The 19,649-nt window shown below is 40.0% G+C and overlaps 2 protein-coding genes across 5 annotated transcripts in view; one reads left to right on the forward strand and one right to left on the reverse strand.

Moving 5' to 3' along the window:
- The first annotated feature begins 936 nt into the window (after positions 1-936).
- SAMD3 (sterile alpha motif domain containing 3) lies at positions 937-15,171 on the forward strand. Its single transcript, XM_063295094.1, is given in 9 exon segments — positions 937-952; positions 955-1,021; positions 1,743-1,867; positions 2,748-2,760; positions 3,670-3,767; positions 4,881-5,070; positions 8,098-8,172; positions 10,222-10,363; positions 15,052-15,171. Coding segments are annotated over 9 exon segments (846 nt in total).
- Positions 15,172-17,004: 1,833 nt separating this feature from the next.
- Positions 17,005-19,649, reverse strand: part of L3MBTL3 (L3MBTL histone methyl-lysine binding protein 3) — an 84,821-nt gene continuing 82,176 nt past the window's right edge. For all 4 annotated transcript variants that reach the window (XM_063310120.1, XM_063310132.1, XM_063310140.1 and 1 more), the window contains one exon: positions 17,005-18,274. In XM_063310120.1, coding sequence (XP_063166190.1) covers positions 18,131-18,274 — 144 coding nt within the window. In that variant the 3' untranslated portion in view covers positions 17,005-18,130. The remainder of the gene's footprint in view (positions 18,275-19,649) is intronic.

Raw genomic sequence — 19,649 nt, forward strand, 5'->3', positions numbered from 1 at the left:
TATGGTAGCAACTCCCCTGAGCTTTGTAAAAGAGCCACAAACCAAAGAAGGCAGAATCTATTGCCACCTTGTTTTGCTCTCCCTCTCTGTGTTACCAGGCCAGAAAGAATTAGGCTGGGAATGTTTCCTGCATACCAAAGATCAGAGGACACCACTGTTTGCTTGTTGACTCCCTTGGACAATTGGTCAAAGGAGAGACAACTGCCTCTTTCTTTCTCTGACTCCTTTGGGCAATTCTTCTAAGTGATAGGAATTGGGCCCCAATAGCTCAGTCCTCTAAGGAGCAGAAAAGTTGCCCACAAAGATATTTGTTTCCTTGAAATAGATCATGCAGATGATTTCAGAAAAGATGCATGTGACTCACTGTGCTTTCTCTCTGGACCAAAATATTCACTTGACTAACTTCTTTATGGAGCAGACAGGGTTACTGTGCTAAGATAATTACACGTGTCTACTTGAAAGGCTCTTCTCTGTGTGCTTTTAAATCTCTTCCTCTCCTTCTTTCTGTAAAATGTCAGCCATTTCCTAATGAGAAGGGTGGTAGCGGTGGTGCATTTCACACATTTCTCATGTCTGTGTGGAAACCTGAGTGTTAATGGTGTGGGATTTGGGAGTGCTCTGTATTGTGAAGTATTATGCTCCCTGTTCGGAACAGACAAAAACAAGACTGGAATATTGAAAGCAGGTGAAAAAGGTATCATGAAACCAGCTGCTTTCAGCAGGCATGAATGGAGCATGTAAAAATAGTGGAATGAATTATGTTAATGTTGTGGGATTGAAGCTTTGATCAGCTTCAATCCCACAACATTAACATAATGTTGCAAAAAAGAGTTCCTATGCAAAAAAGAGTTCCTTTGCAGATCTTTGGAGAAAGGGGAAACTGAGAACTCAAAATAATAAATATTATTCTTCAAGCTACCATCAAAGTATCCAAAGATGGAAAGTTGGTCAGTTAGCAAGTCTGCAACTGGTTGCTGGAGACAAATTTGGGAGACCTGGTTCCTAAATTTCATGGTAGACTGTGTGTACCCTATTTCCTTCTCTCTGTATGCTTGTATTTGTGCAGGCATATATAACATGTATATATTTGTATGCCATAAATCAACGAGTTAAATAGAATGAGATTGTCATATACTATATATATTTAATTATTCATTGTGTTTGAAACTATTCCTTTGGAAAGTAAATATTTGCCTCCCTTCTTTCCTGCTATGGGATTGTGGTTTCTGAGTCTAGGAAAGGCATTTTCACTTCCAAAACTTCCAAAACTGAATGGCAAAGTAAGCCCAGAAGTTATCCCTATAAAGCCTTTTTTAATTGCTAAGGCTCAGCCATACAGCATTTGAAGTAACTGTAAACATGGTGGCCTCTTCACCTTCATGCACTTTCAGCTTCTTTAGGTAAGTGGAGCCTAATGGTTGGGAATGTGATTGGAGGAAAGAGTTCTGCATTTACAAAACAGGACCTCTACCTGGCTCCTGACTTGTTGGCAATTAAGTCCTGGATGCTCACTGAGTCTAAAAAGCTAGCAGCTATCCTAAAAACATTGATTAATCCTCTGATGCAATGAAAAGGGGGTAATACATGGTCCAAATCAATTGTTTATTTCAATTTTTACAGAGCACTCTTTCTGAATAGTTGCAAAAAGACTCTGAGTGCCTTTTTCTGAGTGCCTAGAAACATCTGCCTACTAGCAGCAAAGGGGAATAAAAAAGTAATTATTACTTGATTCTTTCCGTAAGGGAAGATGGGAGCAGAGGTGCTCTCTTGGCATTCAGTGATAGGATAGTCCAACAGCTGGTCAAGAAAATTGGGCACCAGGCGGTGCTAATGGATCTGATGAAGACATGCAAAGAACAGACAGGGGGCTAGCCCTTCTCTCTGAACAGCTCTACTCTGAGTCACCAGGAGCAACTAGTGGGTAAGTTTCTTTTAAAAAGTAGCCGAAATAATGGCACTGCGTGCAATCTCTTCTGGATTGTAATGCTCATTCATTTGCACTCACAGAATGCTCCTAAAGCCATACATTTGTAAGCTTAGTGAAACATATAGTGAATATTCTTTGCTTGATGTACTTGAACACAGACATTTTTTAAAAAAACAACCCTCTGAGTTTATAAGGCACTTTAGTAATGTTAGTTTGATCACGCTTTGTCATTGTGGTTGGAGAATTACTGTGGGTAATTTCCAATTTAATTGACTCTCAGCATATTCCGGGCCAATTCCTATATCCCGATCTGAGCAAGCACACATGCCACTCAATACAGCTAGCAAATTATATATCTATACAGGTAGTCCTCAAGTTATGACCATTTGTTTTGCGACCATTCAAAGTTACGATGGTGCTTAAAAACGTGATTTATGACTGATCCTCATGCTTATGATCATTGTGGCATCCCTATGGTCAAATGATCAAAATTCAGGCACTTGGCAACCAGCTTCACACTTAAGACAGCTGCAGCATTCCAGGATCACGTGATCGTCATTTGCAACCTTCCCAGCCAGCTTCCAACAAGCAAAGTCAATGGGGGAAGCAGGATTTGCTTAATGACTGCATTGATTTGCTCAACGACCATAGCAAAAAAGGCTGTAAAATCAGGTGTGACTCACTTAACAACACCTTGCTTAGCAACAGAAGTTCCAGTCCTAATTGTGGTTGTAAGTCAAGGACTACCTGTATCTACATCCACCTCTTGATGTTTATTCAATGTCAGCAAAGATCAAATGTTTATCTTTCTCTGTTGTAGGAGGCATAGCATTGTAAAGTCTGTGTACTGCTGTAATATGCCCTTTCCTATTAATGTAATTACAGTTTTACTTTTTTTAAAGAACTGTCTTCACTTGCATTGTTCAAAACATGTGGATAGGCTTCTAGTTTGGCAATTATATTCTCAAGGGAAATTTTGTGATGAAATTTGATTAACTCTGCTGTACCATTGGTAGTTTTCTGATAAAGAATTTAATAAAAATTCCTTGATAAAATTACCAGAAAGGTTCACACTTTTTTGTTGTAGTGTCTTTCAAATAGAGAGACACTTTGCCTTATATATTCCATTAAGCTTCCATTCTCTGATGATTTTGGATTTAGAAATTTTCTGAACATTGAAAGTTTTATGTACAAGGAATATGAAGTAGGTTTATTTGATCAAGGTTAAAATAGGTATGATTTTATTTCTGGTAATCCTTAATGGACTTTTGCTGACACCAGGATTGAAATGACAAGGCTTTGTGGATTTTTTTATAGATAAGAGATGGGATATGGGAAGAAGAGACCATTTGTTGTATTTTAAGAGAAGGTCATAAGTTACTAAAATTGTTTATACTTGTTGTGATGAAGGGGGTAGTCACTTCTTTATATATTTCTTTTTTATTTTTTACTATATTCTTATTTTTTCTTTTCTATTTTTCTTTCTATTTTTTCTGTTTTGCACCTTCTATTTTTTCTTTTTCTTTCTTCTTCTTTTTAGTTTGTGTTAGTTTTTATTGTTGCAAATAAAATAATAATAATCTTTAATAAAATTACTATAAAAAACAGGAAGTTTTATGTCCAGAGGAAAATTGGTGTATTCTGTTACTCTTCCTCACCATTAAAAAAAATCTTATGCAATATCATTACATAGCTGTGCTTAAGTAGAAGTTATAACCAATCAGTGTTTGATTTTATTACAGGACCCTTGGCATTCAGCCAGCTGTAGAACAAGTCAACCCTTTCTCTGTTAATGAAAACCATGAGAATGAATCCATTAACCAAAGAGTTCTTAAACAAAAGCAAATTAATGAGAAAATCTGCTGATTCTGCATACATTAGGTAAAAATATCTGAATATTTGTAATATTGCCAAGAAGATTTACTTACAAGACCTTATGTTTAATCTATTTTAAACTAACATCTTATGTTGCTGCTGCTGTTCACAGAATAGCTGCTTTCGACTCTAAGACATCTTACCCTAAGAAGGTGTGTTCCCCAGCAGAATGAAATATTTATATGCATATACTTTTTGGGGTGAGAAGGGTGAAAAGAAGACTCATGATAGCATTGTGCCTTGGATCAAGGGATGTAGAAGTTGGGAGGAACAGGTCTAAAAGAGTGTTCAATTAAAATAATACAAATGTTGGAAAATAAGACCATCACTACACCTTACTTTGAGGGACGCGGTGGCGCTGCGGGTTAAACCGCTGAGCTGCCGATCGGAAGGTCGGCGGTTCGAAACCGCACGGCGGGGTGAGCTCCCATTGCTAGTCCCAGCTCCTGCTCACCTAGCAGTTCGAAAACATGCAAATGTGAGTAGATCAATAGGTACCGCTTCAGCGGGAAGGTAACGGCGTTCCGTGTCGTCATGCTGGCCACATGACCCGGAAGTGTCTATGGACAACGCCGGCTCTAAGGCTTAGAAACGGAGATGAGCACCGCCCCCTAGAGTCGGACACGACTGGACTTTACGTCAAGGGAAACCTTTACCTTTACCTTTACACCTTACTTTAACTCTGTACTAATGGCTTCATTGAGTTAGACTTTATTTTGACCTTTGTACAGTGCTTCTGCTGAACCCCTCTGCAGGATCCATAATATTAATGCAGAGTGCTTGAACAGCTTCATGTCTGAGCTCTGCATGATAGGAAAGAATGATTTCTTATAAAGGACATTAATTTGAAAAAGAAACCCATTCTGCATTCAGAAGATTGGGTAGAATCTGTGGAGTAACATTAGATGTAACTCACCTTTCTGCAGAACAAATTATGGTAACACAAAGACTTGGTTTGATAATCAAGGTTGGTTTGTCCTTGATTATAAAGAAGCAACTGACAGGACCAGTTTTTAAAAATCCCCAGGGTATTAGCACTTAAAGAGCTAATAAGAGTTGTGCCCTCTTCCCTTAATAGAAAAAAACATGAAACATGTTTTAGCCAGATAGCAAGTACCGCAGTGAACCCATTCGCATATTCTGCCCGTATTTCCTTATGATGTCAAATGTGTATTAGCAGAGGGGAAGTACTCTGACCACAGTATGGGAATTTGGATAATTGAATTCTTGCAAGCTGACATGATAAAGTACTTTGATGGATCACTGTAAGTATGGCTGTTTTTAGCATTCTGCCTTGTGGGAGAAGCCTGATGTGAGGTGAATTTCTATAAGGATGATAATAAATTGATCTCGGCCTGCTGTGAACTTTGTCGTGAAAGATGCTTAGAGGTAAGATGTAATTAATGCAATAGGAGCTGCCAAGAAGTTGGAATCAAATGGGGAAGCCTGGAGGAGAGCCAGGATCTAGTCCATTCGTTACTTCTATTCTTTTGCAAAGCAACTTGATAAATTCTGGGAATAATGGCCTACAAATTTTGGCTTTACTTCCTAGTCATCAAGCTACACCAAGTTTGGGAGGAGAAACAGGGTTATAGGTCCTGGGCTAGAAAGAAGGTAAGAAAAAAAAATCTTGCCATGTTTTTCTTCACCTGTACAGTGGAACTCTAGATAAGGTATAGGTGCTACTCACAGGAGGAAGGTCCAAGGGTATTTGCCCCTAACAATATGATGAATAGATTTGGCTTGTCTGTGGTGCAGATCAGCAAGATGAAATGAATGGGGAAAGGTCAAGCTGGGAGATCTGGGCCAATTTAGTTCATTAGGTAGGATATATTATTCTCTTTCTTTGGAAATGTCTAGAAACATTGAAAAGGGAAGATTAGTGACTGTACCTTATTCTTTAAAATAACACCATTGTATTATTGTATGCAATAATGCTTTGTTGAGACTAAATTTTATTCTATTTTTCATTTGTACAGTATAATGTGATTTCTGTAGCCATGGTAGAGCAAGCATTTATAATCTTACCACCAATTTTGCAGTAGTTGGGTTGGGGAGGGGCATGATCCAGGGATGTGAAGAAGGTTCTCAACTGTTTTGCAGGGTGAGTAAACAACAGTGATTCTCTTTGGAATGTGCTGAACCCCCAAATATATGAGGGTTTTTGTTTGTGCACTGGAATAGGGACCTGACTGCTAACTCCCAGTAACTGCTGCATGAGATAGTTACATTTAGATTTTGCTTCCTTTTGTTCATTTATGCTACATGCTTTGAGTAATGTAGCATGCAGGAAAATAACCTTAGTAGTTCAAAATATGTACTGTGAACTCAAATTCTAGCAGGGTCCCTTCCTTTAGGATAAAGATGTCAAGCAGAGAGCCAGGAAGAATGGAAGAATGACCTGACCATTATCTATCACAGATGTTGAGATAATTGGCATCCTGCATGGCATTCTGCAAATGTTGCCAATTTGCCAGATTTTAAATTAAGTTTTGTAATAAGGCATGAAGAAGAAAGTTGATGGGTAGCATCCAAAAAATTTCCTAAATTGCACACAGTAAATGCTGTAAAGAATGATTCCAGAAATTATTGGCAAGATGTATAGCCAGATGTATAGCCTTATAGTCAGAATCATACAGTAAGTTCAATGATAACAAAAATTTTTTACAGATGTTCCAGCTGATACCAACCGAACAACAGGTAGTAACCCCTAACCCAGTGTTTCTCAACCTCAGTTACTTTAAGGTATGTGGACTTACTCCCAGAATTCCCAGTCAGCATCTTACAGTAGCTGAGGTTGAGAAATATCGTCCTAACTGACTGGATCTAGAATCTAAGCAGGGTCTGGCCTAATGAGTACTTGGGGAGAAGATCACCAAGGAACACTGGTGTTGTAGATTAGATCAGGGAGTAAAAGAATCATCCTGAAATGGCAAACAACTTTTGCACAGAGGTATTTATGATGTCACCAGAAGTCAGGGTGATTGAAGGAGACCTGACTTTACCATTTGGGAAGGAAATGTTTGGTAGAGGAAAGATAATCTATTATTAGAAGTAGTGAGACAATGTGGTATGGTAGGTTTAACATGTAGGAAAACCTAGGGAGATAGTTTAATATTGTGTTATGACAATGTTTACCACCTGGCATTCTCCAGATCTGTCAGATGGCTGAGGTATGAGAAATATATTCCAATACATCTGAAAGACTCCTTATTTTAGAAGATACTTTACCATAATGCAGGAAAACTTAAAGAGATAAAGAGTTTTTGTACTTGCTTCTGATAGATGTAGCTTGGGTGGTTAGATGGTTTATTCTGACTGGAAGACCTTCTAAGAAACTAAATCAATGTTTAAGCAATAGATTCTTAAAGGATCAAACAGTCTGCTTTTCCAAATAAATAAATAAATAAATAAAAATTCCCTTCTCACCCCTATGAGTGAAAAGTATCTCCCTAAACTCAGGTCCTCTCCCAGGACCTGTGCAGGATCTTGGCTGTTCCTAGCATTGCACTCTTCTGGACAGAGAACTCTGATGTTGCTCCTGGGATGTGTTGGAGCCACTCTCCCAGCTTAGGAGCCACAGCCCCGAGTGCCCCTACCACCACTGGATCACTTTGGCCTTCACTTTCTACATCCTCTCTAGTTCCTCCTTCAGGCCCTGGTACTTCTCCAGCTTCTCATACTCCTTCTTCCTGATGTTGCTGTCACTTGGCACAGCTACATCTATCACCACCGCTGTCTTCTGGTCCTTGCCTACTACCACAATGTCTGGCTGATTGGCCTATGTATATGTATATATACACTGTGTGTGTGTGTGTGTCTTTAAAATGGAAAACTTTGAAGTTAGTATAGTTCTCAGTGAAGATTAAAGACATATAATATAGAGTAGAACTCACAGTGCTAGGAACACAGTGCAATCAGCACTGCTTAAACATACTGTACCATATGTACCATACTAGCAAAGTATCATAAAATTCTTTTCACTCTCTGATCACCTGGAAGTTCATACCTTCTCCTGTCTCAGGTTCCTGGATGCCCAGTTTATTTTATTTATTTTATAGCTGAAAGTGGTGATAGCAACAGTAAAGACAGGGCAGAGGAATGAATGGAAAGAACCAAGAATCTTACTATTTGTTCAATTTGCTGATAAGCTAAAGCCAAACATTAACATAAAAAGATTTAAAACCTTTGTTTGTAGTGCCGTTGTTCTTTTTTCTGCATTTAAGTCTGTAATATATTCCATACAGAACTTTAAACAAGCTGACTTGTCGGTGCACACAAGATGAACATGTATGTCATATCATTGAACAGTACAATGCAGTGATCTGTTTGCTGCAGGCATACCCTTTCCTTGATCAGGATGAAAGTGGGTTTGTGACTATTAAAATGAATGCACTTCTATTGTGCTGCTGTCCTCTTGAATTAAATAGGCAATTACATTTTTATGGAAGAGCTGCAATAGACTGGATTAAAACTAGACCTTTTTTCTTTTCTTTCTTACATTCTACATCAATCTTCGATTTTAGAATTGGATGAGCTAAATGTAGGAAGTAATCTAGTAGCTTTTCCATGGGCTGGAATTGCATCCCTTAAAATAATAATATAGCCTTTCCTAGATTTTTGTCCAAAAGCACAGTGGCAGTGTGCCTGGAGTTAAGCTGCTTGGGACCTGTTGAATGCCTGGAATGGATCCTGAGAACAATATGTTTGAACTACAAAACTGCTGCCTCTATCTTGATTACTCACTTGCCCTCTCCTTATAGTGGGGAGTGGGAAGACTTCTTGTTCTTCTCATCCATCTCATGAGGGGCTCAGAAAATAAAGAGAACTAATGGTCATATCTGTTTTTACTGTCTGTACTGGAGAAGGAAAAGGCTGGATCTTTTTGTATTGAGCTTCCTCCAACTGAAGAAGTCATTGTACCCATCAGAATCTTCTTTTGATTTCCAAAAGGAATCCAAGATTGAATACTAAAATTCCATTGATTTCAGTGGATCAGCTTTCCAATAGTGACTTAAAGCTCAGGAAGGAAAGGCCTTCTTGAATGAAAGGGGAGGGATACAGAGTGACTTCCAAGGTGGGAGGAAAACTGATCGTATTTCTTCCATGAACTTCCTTAAATGAAATTACATTTATGATCCAAATTATTTCTTCCCATCCCAGTATGTGCCGTTCCAGTATTCCAGATTTTATTTTGTTGGAGCAGTGCAGGAGATCATCCAGAGGAGAGGGGGACATTCTCTCTCATAAACTTGGTCTGTATCATTATCAACCTTCTTAATTAACTCCACATGGGCAGTAATTAAAGATATGTCTTCCTCTGTTGTTCTGAAGAGTTGAGTTTGTCCCTGGTGAACACTGTACATGGACACAGCCATGCAGTTTCCTTGTTCACAGTGATTTGTCATTGGCCTTTCCCAGGATGTTTTCCAACTTCCCAGTATATCCAAGAGCCTGGTATTCTCTGGAGGATTCTCATTCAAATACCAACAAAGTCAGACTCTGCTTAGCTTCCAGGCTCAGACAAAATCTAGCAGGTATTGCCACATTCTGAGTCTCTTAAATGTTTTCTAATAGAGATGGTCATTTATTTATCAATGGCCTGCTGGTGACTTCTTTGTTTTTGTATATATGCAAATAACTGAACTGTCTGATGAATATATTACTCCTGAGCTGAGGGATGGTGTTCAGAACCTGAATGCTTAGAAACCGTCCTGTCCCAGCCCAATCATACACAATACACCAGGGAGGCGGTTGTAAAACTTTACTGAGAAACTGGTGAGATAAATTTGTGAGGTAATGAGCAGGTGGCAAAGAAGTGAGAGCACAAATGCACACACTCTATAGAAACAAGCCCCAAAAGTCCTGTGAGCTTGCCTTAAGGGAGTTTCACATTTAAAACAAGATTAGTCAAGCGAGTCCAAGAGTCAAAAGTTGGATCATGAGGTTTCCGATCAGGAGTCAAGGAACATGGAGTCTGGTAAGCAGACGCAGGCCCACAACTAGGGTCTATGTCACCCAGGGCAAACATGGATTCCGCACCCATTTTGGCGCCCCCCCAGTGCTCATTTTGGCGCCCTCCCCAGTGCTCATTTTGGTGCCCCCCCCAGCATGGCGCCCAGGGCACATGCCCCGCTTGCCCCCCCCCCCCAGTTGTGGTCCTGAGCAGACGGTTGTCTCCCATGACCGGTCTGGGCTTGCGGGGCCCTTTTTATAGAAGCAGACTCGGTGGAGCTTATTTAGGAGGGTGGGGCTACTTTCTTCTGCGTGGCCTTGCCAACCTCTGCTGTTCCTCCCTGCTTTCTGCTCTCCTTTCTCGAGCACTGGGAGGGGGCGGCAGCCGAAGCCTTCGTCCTCACTCATCAGCGGCGCCTGTGCCTGCTGCTTGCTGACCAGCCCCACTTCCTCTGACTACTCAGGTGCCCGACCATTCATCTAGACCTGTCTGCTCGCCCTCCAACTCTACATCAGAGGCTGGCCGCCCGTCCCCATCTGACTCTTGACTCTGAGCCTGAACCCCCCATGGACTCTGAGCCCAAGCCCCCCATGACAGAAACAATGGTATTTCCATAGAAAGATAGTGTAGCCTAGTCCTCCCCTACCTGGTTATTTCCAGATGTGAGGAAGCCATAATAGCTAAAATAACAGGGAATTCTGGAGGATACAGATTCTGCTAAAATATTCCCAATGTATCCTTGCTTATTGCAATTTGATTTATACAGAGAAAGCTATAATGAAACTGGTAGGTACCATGTTAGTTTTGGATGAAATGTTGCTTTTAATACATTTGATCAGTTCCAATGCATCCTAAGATTCTAGCTAAAGTATTAATCTTTTTTTAAAAAAAAACATATTTCCCTCTACTTTTAAGGAACTTAATCCTGTATTTTTCATGTATGCTAATTCAGTTTCAAAGCTACCCATGATAATTACTAGTTGTATTATCCTGTAGTTACTGGTGAGATTAGATTTAGTTAGTAACACTATAATAATCCTCTTTTTAGCACAGAGTTATCAACTGCTCAAACCAATGTTTAAATTACTTAATTGTGGTGATTATAAGGAGGGATTCTTTCTCCAGATAATTAAATGCATAACTAAGTTGGCACCAAATTGGCATCAAATAACACATTTCTGGTCCAAGGAATAATGATAAATAAGTAGTGTTTTTAATTCACTGGAATGTACTTAAGGGTTCCGGTTTTCCAGTGAATTATGGATAGAAAAATGCTTACAAAGGGATGCCTTTATCTTACAAATACACCTAAAGACTATTGCCACCAAATATAGAAACAACTTGAAAGAAAATAACTCTTTATTTTAGAAGTTGATGACTGTGTTAATACCTAGCTTGGAAAAAATTCAGTTGTCTGTTTAAAAAATAAAGTTTAGAGGCCAGTTTTGAAGGAACTGTCTAGTACTGAAACGTGGATTTTCTGTCACTGAAAAACTGAAAATGTGAACATCCCTGAGAACTGTTGTGCATCTGGAAGTTATTTAGCAAAATAAATGCTCCTATCCTGTGATCCCTGAGAGAGTATCTCAAAGGCTATAGGATTTATACAGACCTTCTCTGTAGATACATTGCTGGAAAACATTACTGCCATTGCTTCTGTACCTCCAGCAGTACAGAAAAAGAGGAATTTTGATAGCACTGGAATGGTTTGGAATCCACTTTCCTTCTCCCCTCGCCACCCCAAATCCTTGGATGGTTGTAGAGTACATCATCCAATTGGAAGGAAAATAGTAAAAAACAGCAGCCAATAAGCAAGACAAAAGCTTTGGATTTGGTTATTCCTCTGCCGTAGATTCTCCCTGTTGTGTCCCATTAGGATAGTACTGCTCTAGGGTAATTTTGTGCATATTAAATCAAAAGCAAGCCTCATTAAGTTCACTAGGATTGGCTTCCATCTAGGAAGAGGATCCACTTTCCTCTGTTGCCCTCTGTGGCCTATGTTGCTGCTGCTGCAGTTCTCCTTCTCCTTCTCCTCAAATATACAAATGAAATGATTCTCAAAGTAACACATGATGTTACTACATGATGAAGTAGCTGCTCAGGATGGTGGATCAGTAGGGGAGCTGGCATCCACTGCAGGGAGGCAAGACCTATTAGATCAGTCTACCCTCAGCCACTAAAGGACCCAGATGGGTTTCAGAGGGAGCTGGGGGTTGTTCCTGCTGGTCTGCTGCATGGTCCATCTAAGGCTTTGGTTGCTGCCTGGAACAGGAGGGCTGCCAAGGATTAGATCGTGCCTATGCAACCTCTCCCCTCTTGTGGATCCCATCATTCTCTGTGGTTTAGGGAGGAACTGAGGGAGATGAAACAGGAGAAGAGATGGCTAGAGCATCACTGGTGCACAATGAGGAACAAACTCAACTGAACATGGGTTCATGCTGCTATTAAGGCCTACCTCGTGGCAGTAAGGGTGTCAAAGTGACAATACTTCTCCACCCTTGCTGTGTCCACAGAAAGTTGTCCCACAGCCCTGCTTTGGGTGATCTTGGGTAGAGGGGGTGTGGAGATTCCTCTGCAGGGCTGTGTGGAAGAATTTGCTAAGCACCTGCCAAGTAAAGTTGCTCAAATTCATTCTCAGCTGGATGCCAGCCTTGTTTCAGGTCCCAAGGAGTCTTGCCCTGTTAACTGGGAACAGTTTGAACCTGTTGGGCCTGATGAAGTGGGCAGGGTCCTTATGACTGTGAGCTCAGCCACCTGCTCTTTAGATCCATGCCACTCCTGGTTAATTAAAGCTGCCCCAGGGATGTCGTGCGAGTGGGTTCTGGTGGTGGTGAATTCCTCCTTAGGTGAAGGGGTTGCTCCTCTATCTCTTGAGGAGGTACTGGTTTGCCCCCTCCTCAAGAAACCATCACTGGACTCCACTATACTGGACACTTTTCATCCAGTATCTAACCTCCCCTTTTCGGGGGAGGTGATAGAGAAGGTGGTCATGCAGCAGCTTCAGAGGACCCTGGAGGAAAAGGATTAACTGGATCCCTTTCAGTCAGGATTCAAGCCTGGGTATGGGATGGAAACAGCATTGGTCACGCTTTTGGATGATCTCTGGTGGGAGTTGGATGGGAGTTGTACATCCATCCTTGCTTTTCTTGACCTCTCCATGGCCTTCAATACCATCAACCACAGTATCCTTCTGGACTGGCTCCAGGGATTGAGGTGGGTGGCATAGTACTGTGCTGGTTCTCCTCCTTTCTCTGGGGTCAATACCAGTCGGTGGTGACTGGGGGTAAAGATCTCTTCCTTGGCCCCTACTTTGTGGGATGCCACAGGGTTCAGTGCTCTCTGCAGTCCTATTCAATATCTACATGAAGCCGCTGGGTGAGCTCGGCCGTCACCATGGGGTGAGGTTATCATCTATGCCCCTGGTGACCTAAGCAATGCTGTTGATGTCCAACCTGGTGCATGGAGGCTGTGGGGATCTTGATGGGAACAACAGGCTTCAACTGAACCCTGGTAAGACTGAGTAGCTCTGGGTTTTGGGACTATACTACCTTTGGTACTGAATGCACTGCCCCAGACAGACCTGATACACAACTTGGGGATCCTCTGGGGCTTGCGACTCCTGCTCGAAGAGCAGGTAGCTGTCTAGGCTAGGAGGGCCTTTGTACAGCTTCAAGTTGTATGACAGTTGTGCCTGTTCCTGGACCAGGAGGCTCTGGTCACTCATGCCCTGGTCACCTCCCGGGTGGACTACTATAAAGCACTCTACATAGGGCTGCCCTTGAAGAGTATACAGAAGCTTCACCTGGGGCAAAATGCAGCAGTGTGGGCAGTTGTGTGTGTCCCTAGAACAGCACACATTACACCTCTGCTCCATGAGCTGCATTGTCTGCCAGTTTGCTTCTGGGTCCAATTCAAGATGCTGGTTTTGGCCTTTAAAGCCCTTCATGGCATGGGGCCAGGTTACCTGAGGGATCATCTCTCCCTGATTACTTTCACCCCTATCAGGTTTGGCAGAAGAGGCCTGCTAAGGAACTACATTTGGTGGGACCCAGGAGATGGGGATTTTCTGCCCTGTGGAACATCATCCCCCCCCCCCCCCCCCCATGAGCCTGGTCCCCTCCCTGATGTCCTTCCGGAATTACATTAAACTTGGTAATCTCAACAGGCTTGGGGTGGGGTGGGGGTGTCACACAGAAGTGGGGATTTATTGAGGTGGCTACATTGTGTGTAATATCTATGCTCTCCCTATACTTTTTAGTTTTTTTATAATTATGTTTTAATTTTAAAGTATTTTAGTAATACTCTATTTGTAATACTTACGTTTTTTATGGTTTTATTGTACACTGCTGAGAGTCATGTTTCTGTGAGATGGGTGGCACATAAATATGATAATAAATAGATAAAAAATGGATTAGAAGAGCAGCTGCTGGGGGTATGATCCTAATTTAGCACCTGTCCCACTCCACTGCCTAAAGCAGCTGTAACACTTCATTTTGTTTAATGGTAGAGCTGCCCTTGATTTAGGGCTACATTGCTGTTTTCTCACTTGTGACTATTCTTTGGAAAAATGCACTTTGGTAAAATTAACTAATGCACAGTCCAGAAAGTTGACAATGTTCACAGTGAAGAATCTGACACTGGGATGAACGCTTAAGGAAAATATATGGAGAGAGAGAAAAATTGGGTAGAAGTGAGTAATAGAATGGCCAAAACGTTAGGAATAAGGTGAAAAATCCTCAGGTTATTCCCATTTTAAGAAGTCTGTAAGGCCCTGTTCCTAATGATTACTGTACATTGCCCGTGCTTCAGCATGTTTATAGAAAAGTGAGCATTTGTACCTTTTAGAACAATGTACACCCCATCTGGGATCTGCCTAGTAGAACAACTGTCACATTCATTGCCCTGCCTTTTGTTGTTGGCAACATAAATGGTTTGGGTCAGTGACCATTGCTTCCTACTTTCCATTGATTAGGATAGTGCAAAAATAACTGTATCAGCCACACAACCTATGCAGGATTTTGCATTATTTCTGGGCTTTTTGGAGAAACCAAAAGGACTTTGTACACAGCAAACTTCATCCTGCCCTGCATCTCCTGCAGGGTATTGTTATCTGGCCAAGAGAGTGACACTTAGACAACTTCTTTTCACGGCCTCTCAGCTGACATTCGGGATGTGACTGGATGCTGCTCAAAACAGTAACTGAAGAGTGAGTCTTAAGCCTGCCTTTTTCTTCAGTAGGGAGAGTTGCTTAAAAACCCTTTTCTGAATTATATCCCATTTTTTCTCCCTTTAGCTATTTACAGAGTTTCAGTTTCTAATGCACAAGGATATTTATAAGAAAGCTCTTGAGGATTTGGAAGTATATTCAGAGAACACAATTAACAGCAAACTGGGTGAAGAACAATCAAATTGATGTTCTATTTAAAAAAAAAGTCTGAAATAACACATGGATGAAAACATTTGGAAATGTTGGTCTAAGCAGTTCGGAATATAAAACAATGAACAACATTCATTATTTGTGAACTAAATTTACCTCCAAAAGAGTAAAAGGGTATTAGGAATTAGCTTTTCATCCCAGACTCATTATATTGGGTTTTAAGTAGACTCTAAACCAGTGTTTTGAAAAGATGTGTGGACTTCAACTTCCAGAATGCTGGCTGGGGAATTCTTGAAGTCCACACATTTAAGTTGCCAAATTTGAAAAGCACCGATCTAAACAGTCTACAGTATTTGACTGAAAAAAAAAAGTTTAATTTCTCATTCTAAAGATAATGAACACCTTTGTCATGCTGATAGTGTGTGGAAACAATCTGCTTATTAATATATCAAGCACTAAGGAAAAAAACCAAAATTTATTCTGCTTTGGCCACCACTCTTGCTTTTGAAAACTCTTGACTGCTGGTGTAATCCTGGAATAATCCCCTCCCCCTCAACTTTGCCAGGTATGAAGATGACAGCCACATCTTCACTTTTACCAGATGTGTTGGAGATTTGTTTTTGTTTGCTGGTGTTAATGAGGAAGTATGTAAAGAGCTGAACACCTGGGGGTAGCCTAGGGAACAATATGTTTTTTTCCCTCAGATAACATCTTTGGCAAAAGATGCAATTAATGCTGGTCATTAAATCAATGCAAATGTGGAGATTTTTGTCTTATCTACTCTTTGACAATACTTTTCTGAAACTCATACTTAATTGCTTAGTATTAAGTATGAGGGCCGGCAGTTCAGTCTATTTGGTAATGATCTTATTATTTAGCCTGCTTTTTCAGTTTGAATTCTTGAGCTGTCATTCCTGGGTTATAAGATAAGCACCAAGGAAAGAACCATTTTCTCTGAATTCAACACTGCCTTTGCTTCTGACATTGAAGAAGATGGAAGTACTTAATTGTTCTCTTAGGGACAGTAATAGCTCATTATTTACAAGGTGCTAAATGATTGTAAAGAAAGCCAGGGCAAGGCAGGCTAGAAACCGGGAGACTGTGAGTTCTAGTCCAGCCTAAAGCACAAAGCCAGCTGGTTGAGTTTGGGCCAGTTATTGTCTCTCAGCCCTAGGAAGGAGGCAAGGGCTAACTATTTCTGAAAATGTTGCCCTGAAAAATGCAGGCAGTTGCCAGGAGCCAAAACTGACTGGAAAGCACACAGCTACACAAATGATAGCATACACTGTAAATGAGTTAGGGGGACAGGGTTGGATCCTGAATCTGCTACCTGTTTTTGTCAGCTGGAAATCGACGAAATGGCAGAAACCGCCATCTTCGTGTTATTTCTCTTGCCCTGAATCATCTCATGCCAGAAATGTTCCAGCCATCAGGGAGGAGAAAGCTGGTACCAATTCACATGTCCTTTAGGCAGACTCACAAAATTAATAACAAGACCTAAAAGAGAGGCAGGCAGATACTTCTCTGCCAAGTTTTGAGAGAATGATGGTGTTCATAATCCTTCATTTTCCTTCTATACAAGTCATGCCAGAATTTGTGTAAGTAGATTTTACAAGCATTTTTCTAAACCAGGTGAAAGTGTGAACAAGAGGTGCTAGAAATAAAATGCCATTTAATATAAATGTGCGTGGATGTTCTTTGTAGGTGGAAAGGGAGAAACCAGCCACAGCTTTGGCTGCTCTTCCGGCTTCCAGTTGTGTCTTTGAGATCCCACTTCCCCAAGGGCTGTGCAATACGCTTAAATGTTTTGGCCTCTCTCACCTTTGAAGCAAACTGTTCACCAGAACCTTCAGTGAAAACTAAGACAGGTGGGAAAATATGACTGTACTAATATTGAATAACGATACAAACGAACTGCATGAAAAATGAATCATACAAAAGTTCTCCCACATTTTTTGAAGTTATGAAGCAGTAACAATTTTAAATGCAATTTTAAGTGTAAAAAGTCAGAACAAAATATAAAAGATGCAACATTTATAAAAAAGACTGAAAAGAACAATGCAATATAACCCTTGATGACCTTATTTCACATTGTTTTCTATTGCACATGTTAAAGTCAAGCAATCTAACTTTTACAAATTCCTTTTGAATCTGATAGAACTGTTTTATTTAACTTTTACCTTACTGCTATCTTTAGATTATTGGGTGTAATATTCCTGCTCTACCAATTTAATTTCTTATAAAATTGTGTTTTTTTAAGACGCAGGATTATTTTTTATTCTGCATATGCACAATTAATTGGTATCTATCTGAACAGACTGAACTAAAGTAATATAATGCAACATGAAATATAATTACATTAACCTTTTATAGTTCTTATTAATAACTTCATACCAAATATGCTACTGGAAGTATTTCTTTTTCTTTTAACCATGCAAAAATAATTAAAAAAAACAGCACTGATCTTCAGCAATGTTTTCTTACAATAAACAGACCAGACTCCATAGCAGTTTTCAATGTAGTGCAAAATTAAAGTTAACCATTTCCATTAACTAAACTGCACCCCACTTCTTTTTAAATTGTGAGCAACTTGTTAGGAAAATGATCAAATAGGATGAAGAGATTAACTAAGCCCAATGGGTAAGTTCATGAAGTATGTATTTTGTGACTCCTTAAAAAAAGGCTAATATAACCATGATTCTAGTATGTTCCCATAGTTACTGGTTCCCCAATTAAATTAAGGTGGCTAATTGTGGGAAAATTAGAACCACCAGGTTGGTAAACATTAGGTACCTGCTGTACTAAATTTTTATCTTGCTAAAAACCTTAAGCACTTCCCAGAAGTGTCCAGTTGCCCTAGCTTTTGGAAAGTATCTCTACTTCATGCACGCAGACTTTTTCCCTTTGAAGAGTTCATCCTGGGTTATCATTCTGTATCTTTGTGCTTTGGGTAAAACATCAGCTGCAGTGCAGAGGTTGTCCTGTAGAGCTTTTATCAGAGTTCATTATGGGAGTTCTTATCAGCAGCTTTGAACATCAGGATTGAATTGAAGATTTTTAGGGCTGGTCCCAGTTTAATGCTCATTATTTTGACAATGTCTGCTTGAGTCATTAGAAGAAAAGCTTCTCCATCAATTTGCTTAAAGAAAAAAAATCTACATGTTAATGACTTCACACAGTTATGAGTGTACTTTCAACTCTGTAACAGTAATTTAAAATGGCACCAAATATTCACTTCAGATGTATCAAAATGGGATTTGTTAATCTGAAAGGTAAATTCTGTTTCTGAATTCTCCGTTTTTTGATCCCATGAGAAATATTCCCCAGCAGCGCTAAATCAGCTTTCCCCCAAGAATGCTGTCCCTTTTGTGCACTATAGTTAGTATAAGTGATTGAGCTATAAGAACAGAGGTCAGGATGGCTTTCGTAAAAACTACTCCAGAATTGTTTGAGCACCTATTCGCCTCATGCCAATAAGATTCTAGCTAAGTCTGAGCTTCCTTTAACTTTTACCAAACGACTAAAGAGATGTGATGCCAATAGGAAAAATTTGTCTCCTAAAATACAGACAAGCCAGAAGTGTGTTGTTTGAGATGCTTTTGCTGTATTTAGGATACATAAAGGCTCCAGAAGAAGTGCTCTGGAACAGGCAGAAACACATACAAAGCTCTTTTCATGTTCTTAAAGAAGCTGCTTCATTGATGCTGAAACTGCCTAAAATTGCCTCTGCATGTGTGTGCATGCATAGCCACTTCAAGCAAATTCAAGATGAGATATGGTTCCAAAGCCCCCTTTTCAAAGGATTGGCACAGCCCTGATATGGAGCTTTTGAACGCTGTCACACTGATTATATGCCAATTCCTGCATGGCAATTTTAACTCTTTAGTCGGGTTAAAAAGTAAATAGGAGATATATGCAGTAAAGTTATTATGTTGTATCATATCCTTCAGAGAAATCCTAGTATTTTCTATTACAGTGGTACATTTTTCCTAAATGTTCTCTCTGTATTAACCAAGACAGAAATGGCATCAAAGCCACTGCATTAGTTTAGTGTTCCCCTTTTTTTCATTCCTTCACAAGCAAGAAATAGGGATGGAGAACTCAAAGTCCCCCTGATAGCACTGAATTACACTGCTCACCATGTTGGTTGGATTGGTACTAGATTAGCAGCATTTAAAAATTCACAAGTTTGTTACACATGCAGTAAACAACGTTCCACTATATTAAAAAATAATTAATTGATTTTTTAAAAGGGAGGTTAGTATCACTGCTGGATTTCTTTTTACTGAATCCCTTACTTCCAAGAATAATTATAGTCTCTGAAGAGTACATCACATTGAAAATTTGAACTTGCCACACATTGTACATTGCCACATGTACACAACATTGTCACATGCTGTAATTTAAAATACACTTTAAAAAGTTCTAACAAACCATGCTTAAATAAAGGCGTATTTCCATTTTTTTTTACAGAAAAATGCAGCCTTGATTCGAGAAATCAAGTTCCACTTGAA

Source organism: Candoia aspera, chromosome 1, assembly GCF_035149785.1.
Source record: "Candoia aspera isolate rCanAsp1 chromosome 1, rCanAsp1.hap2, whole genome shotgun sequence".
Lineage (NCBI taxonomy): Eukaryota > Metazoa > Chordata > Lepidosauria > Squamata > Boidae > Candoia > Candoia aspera.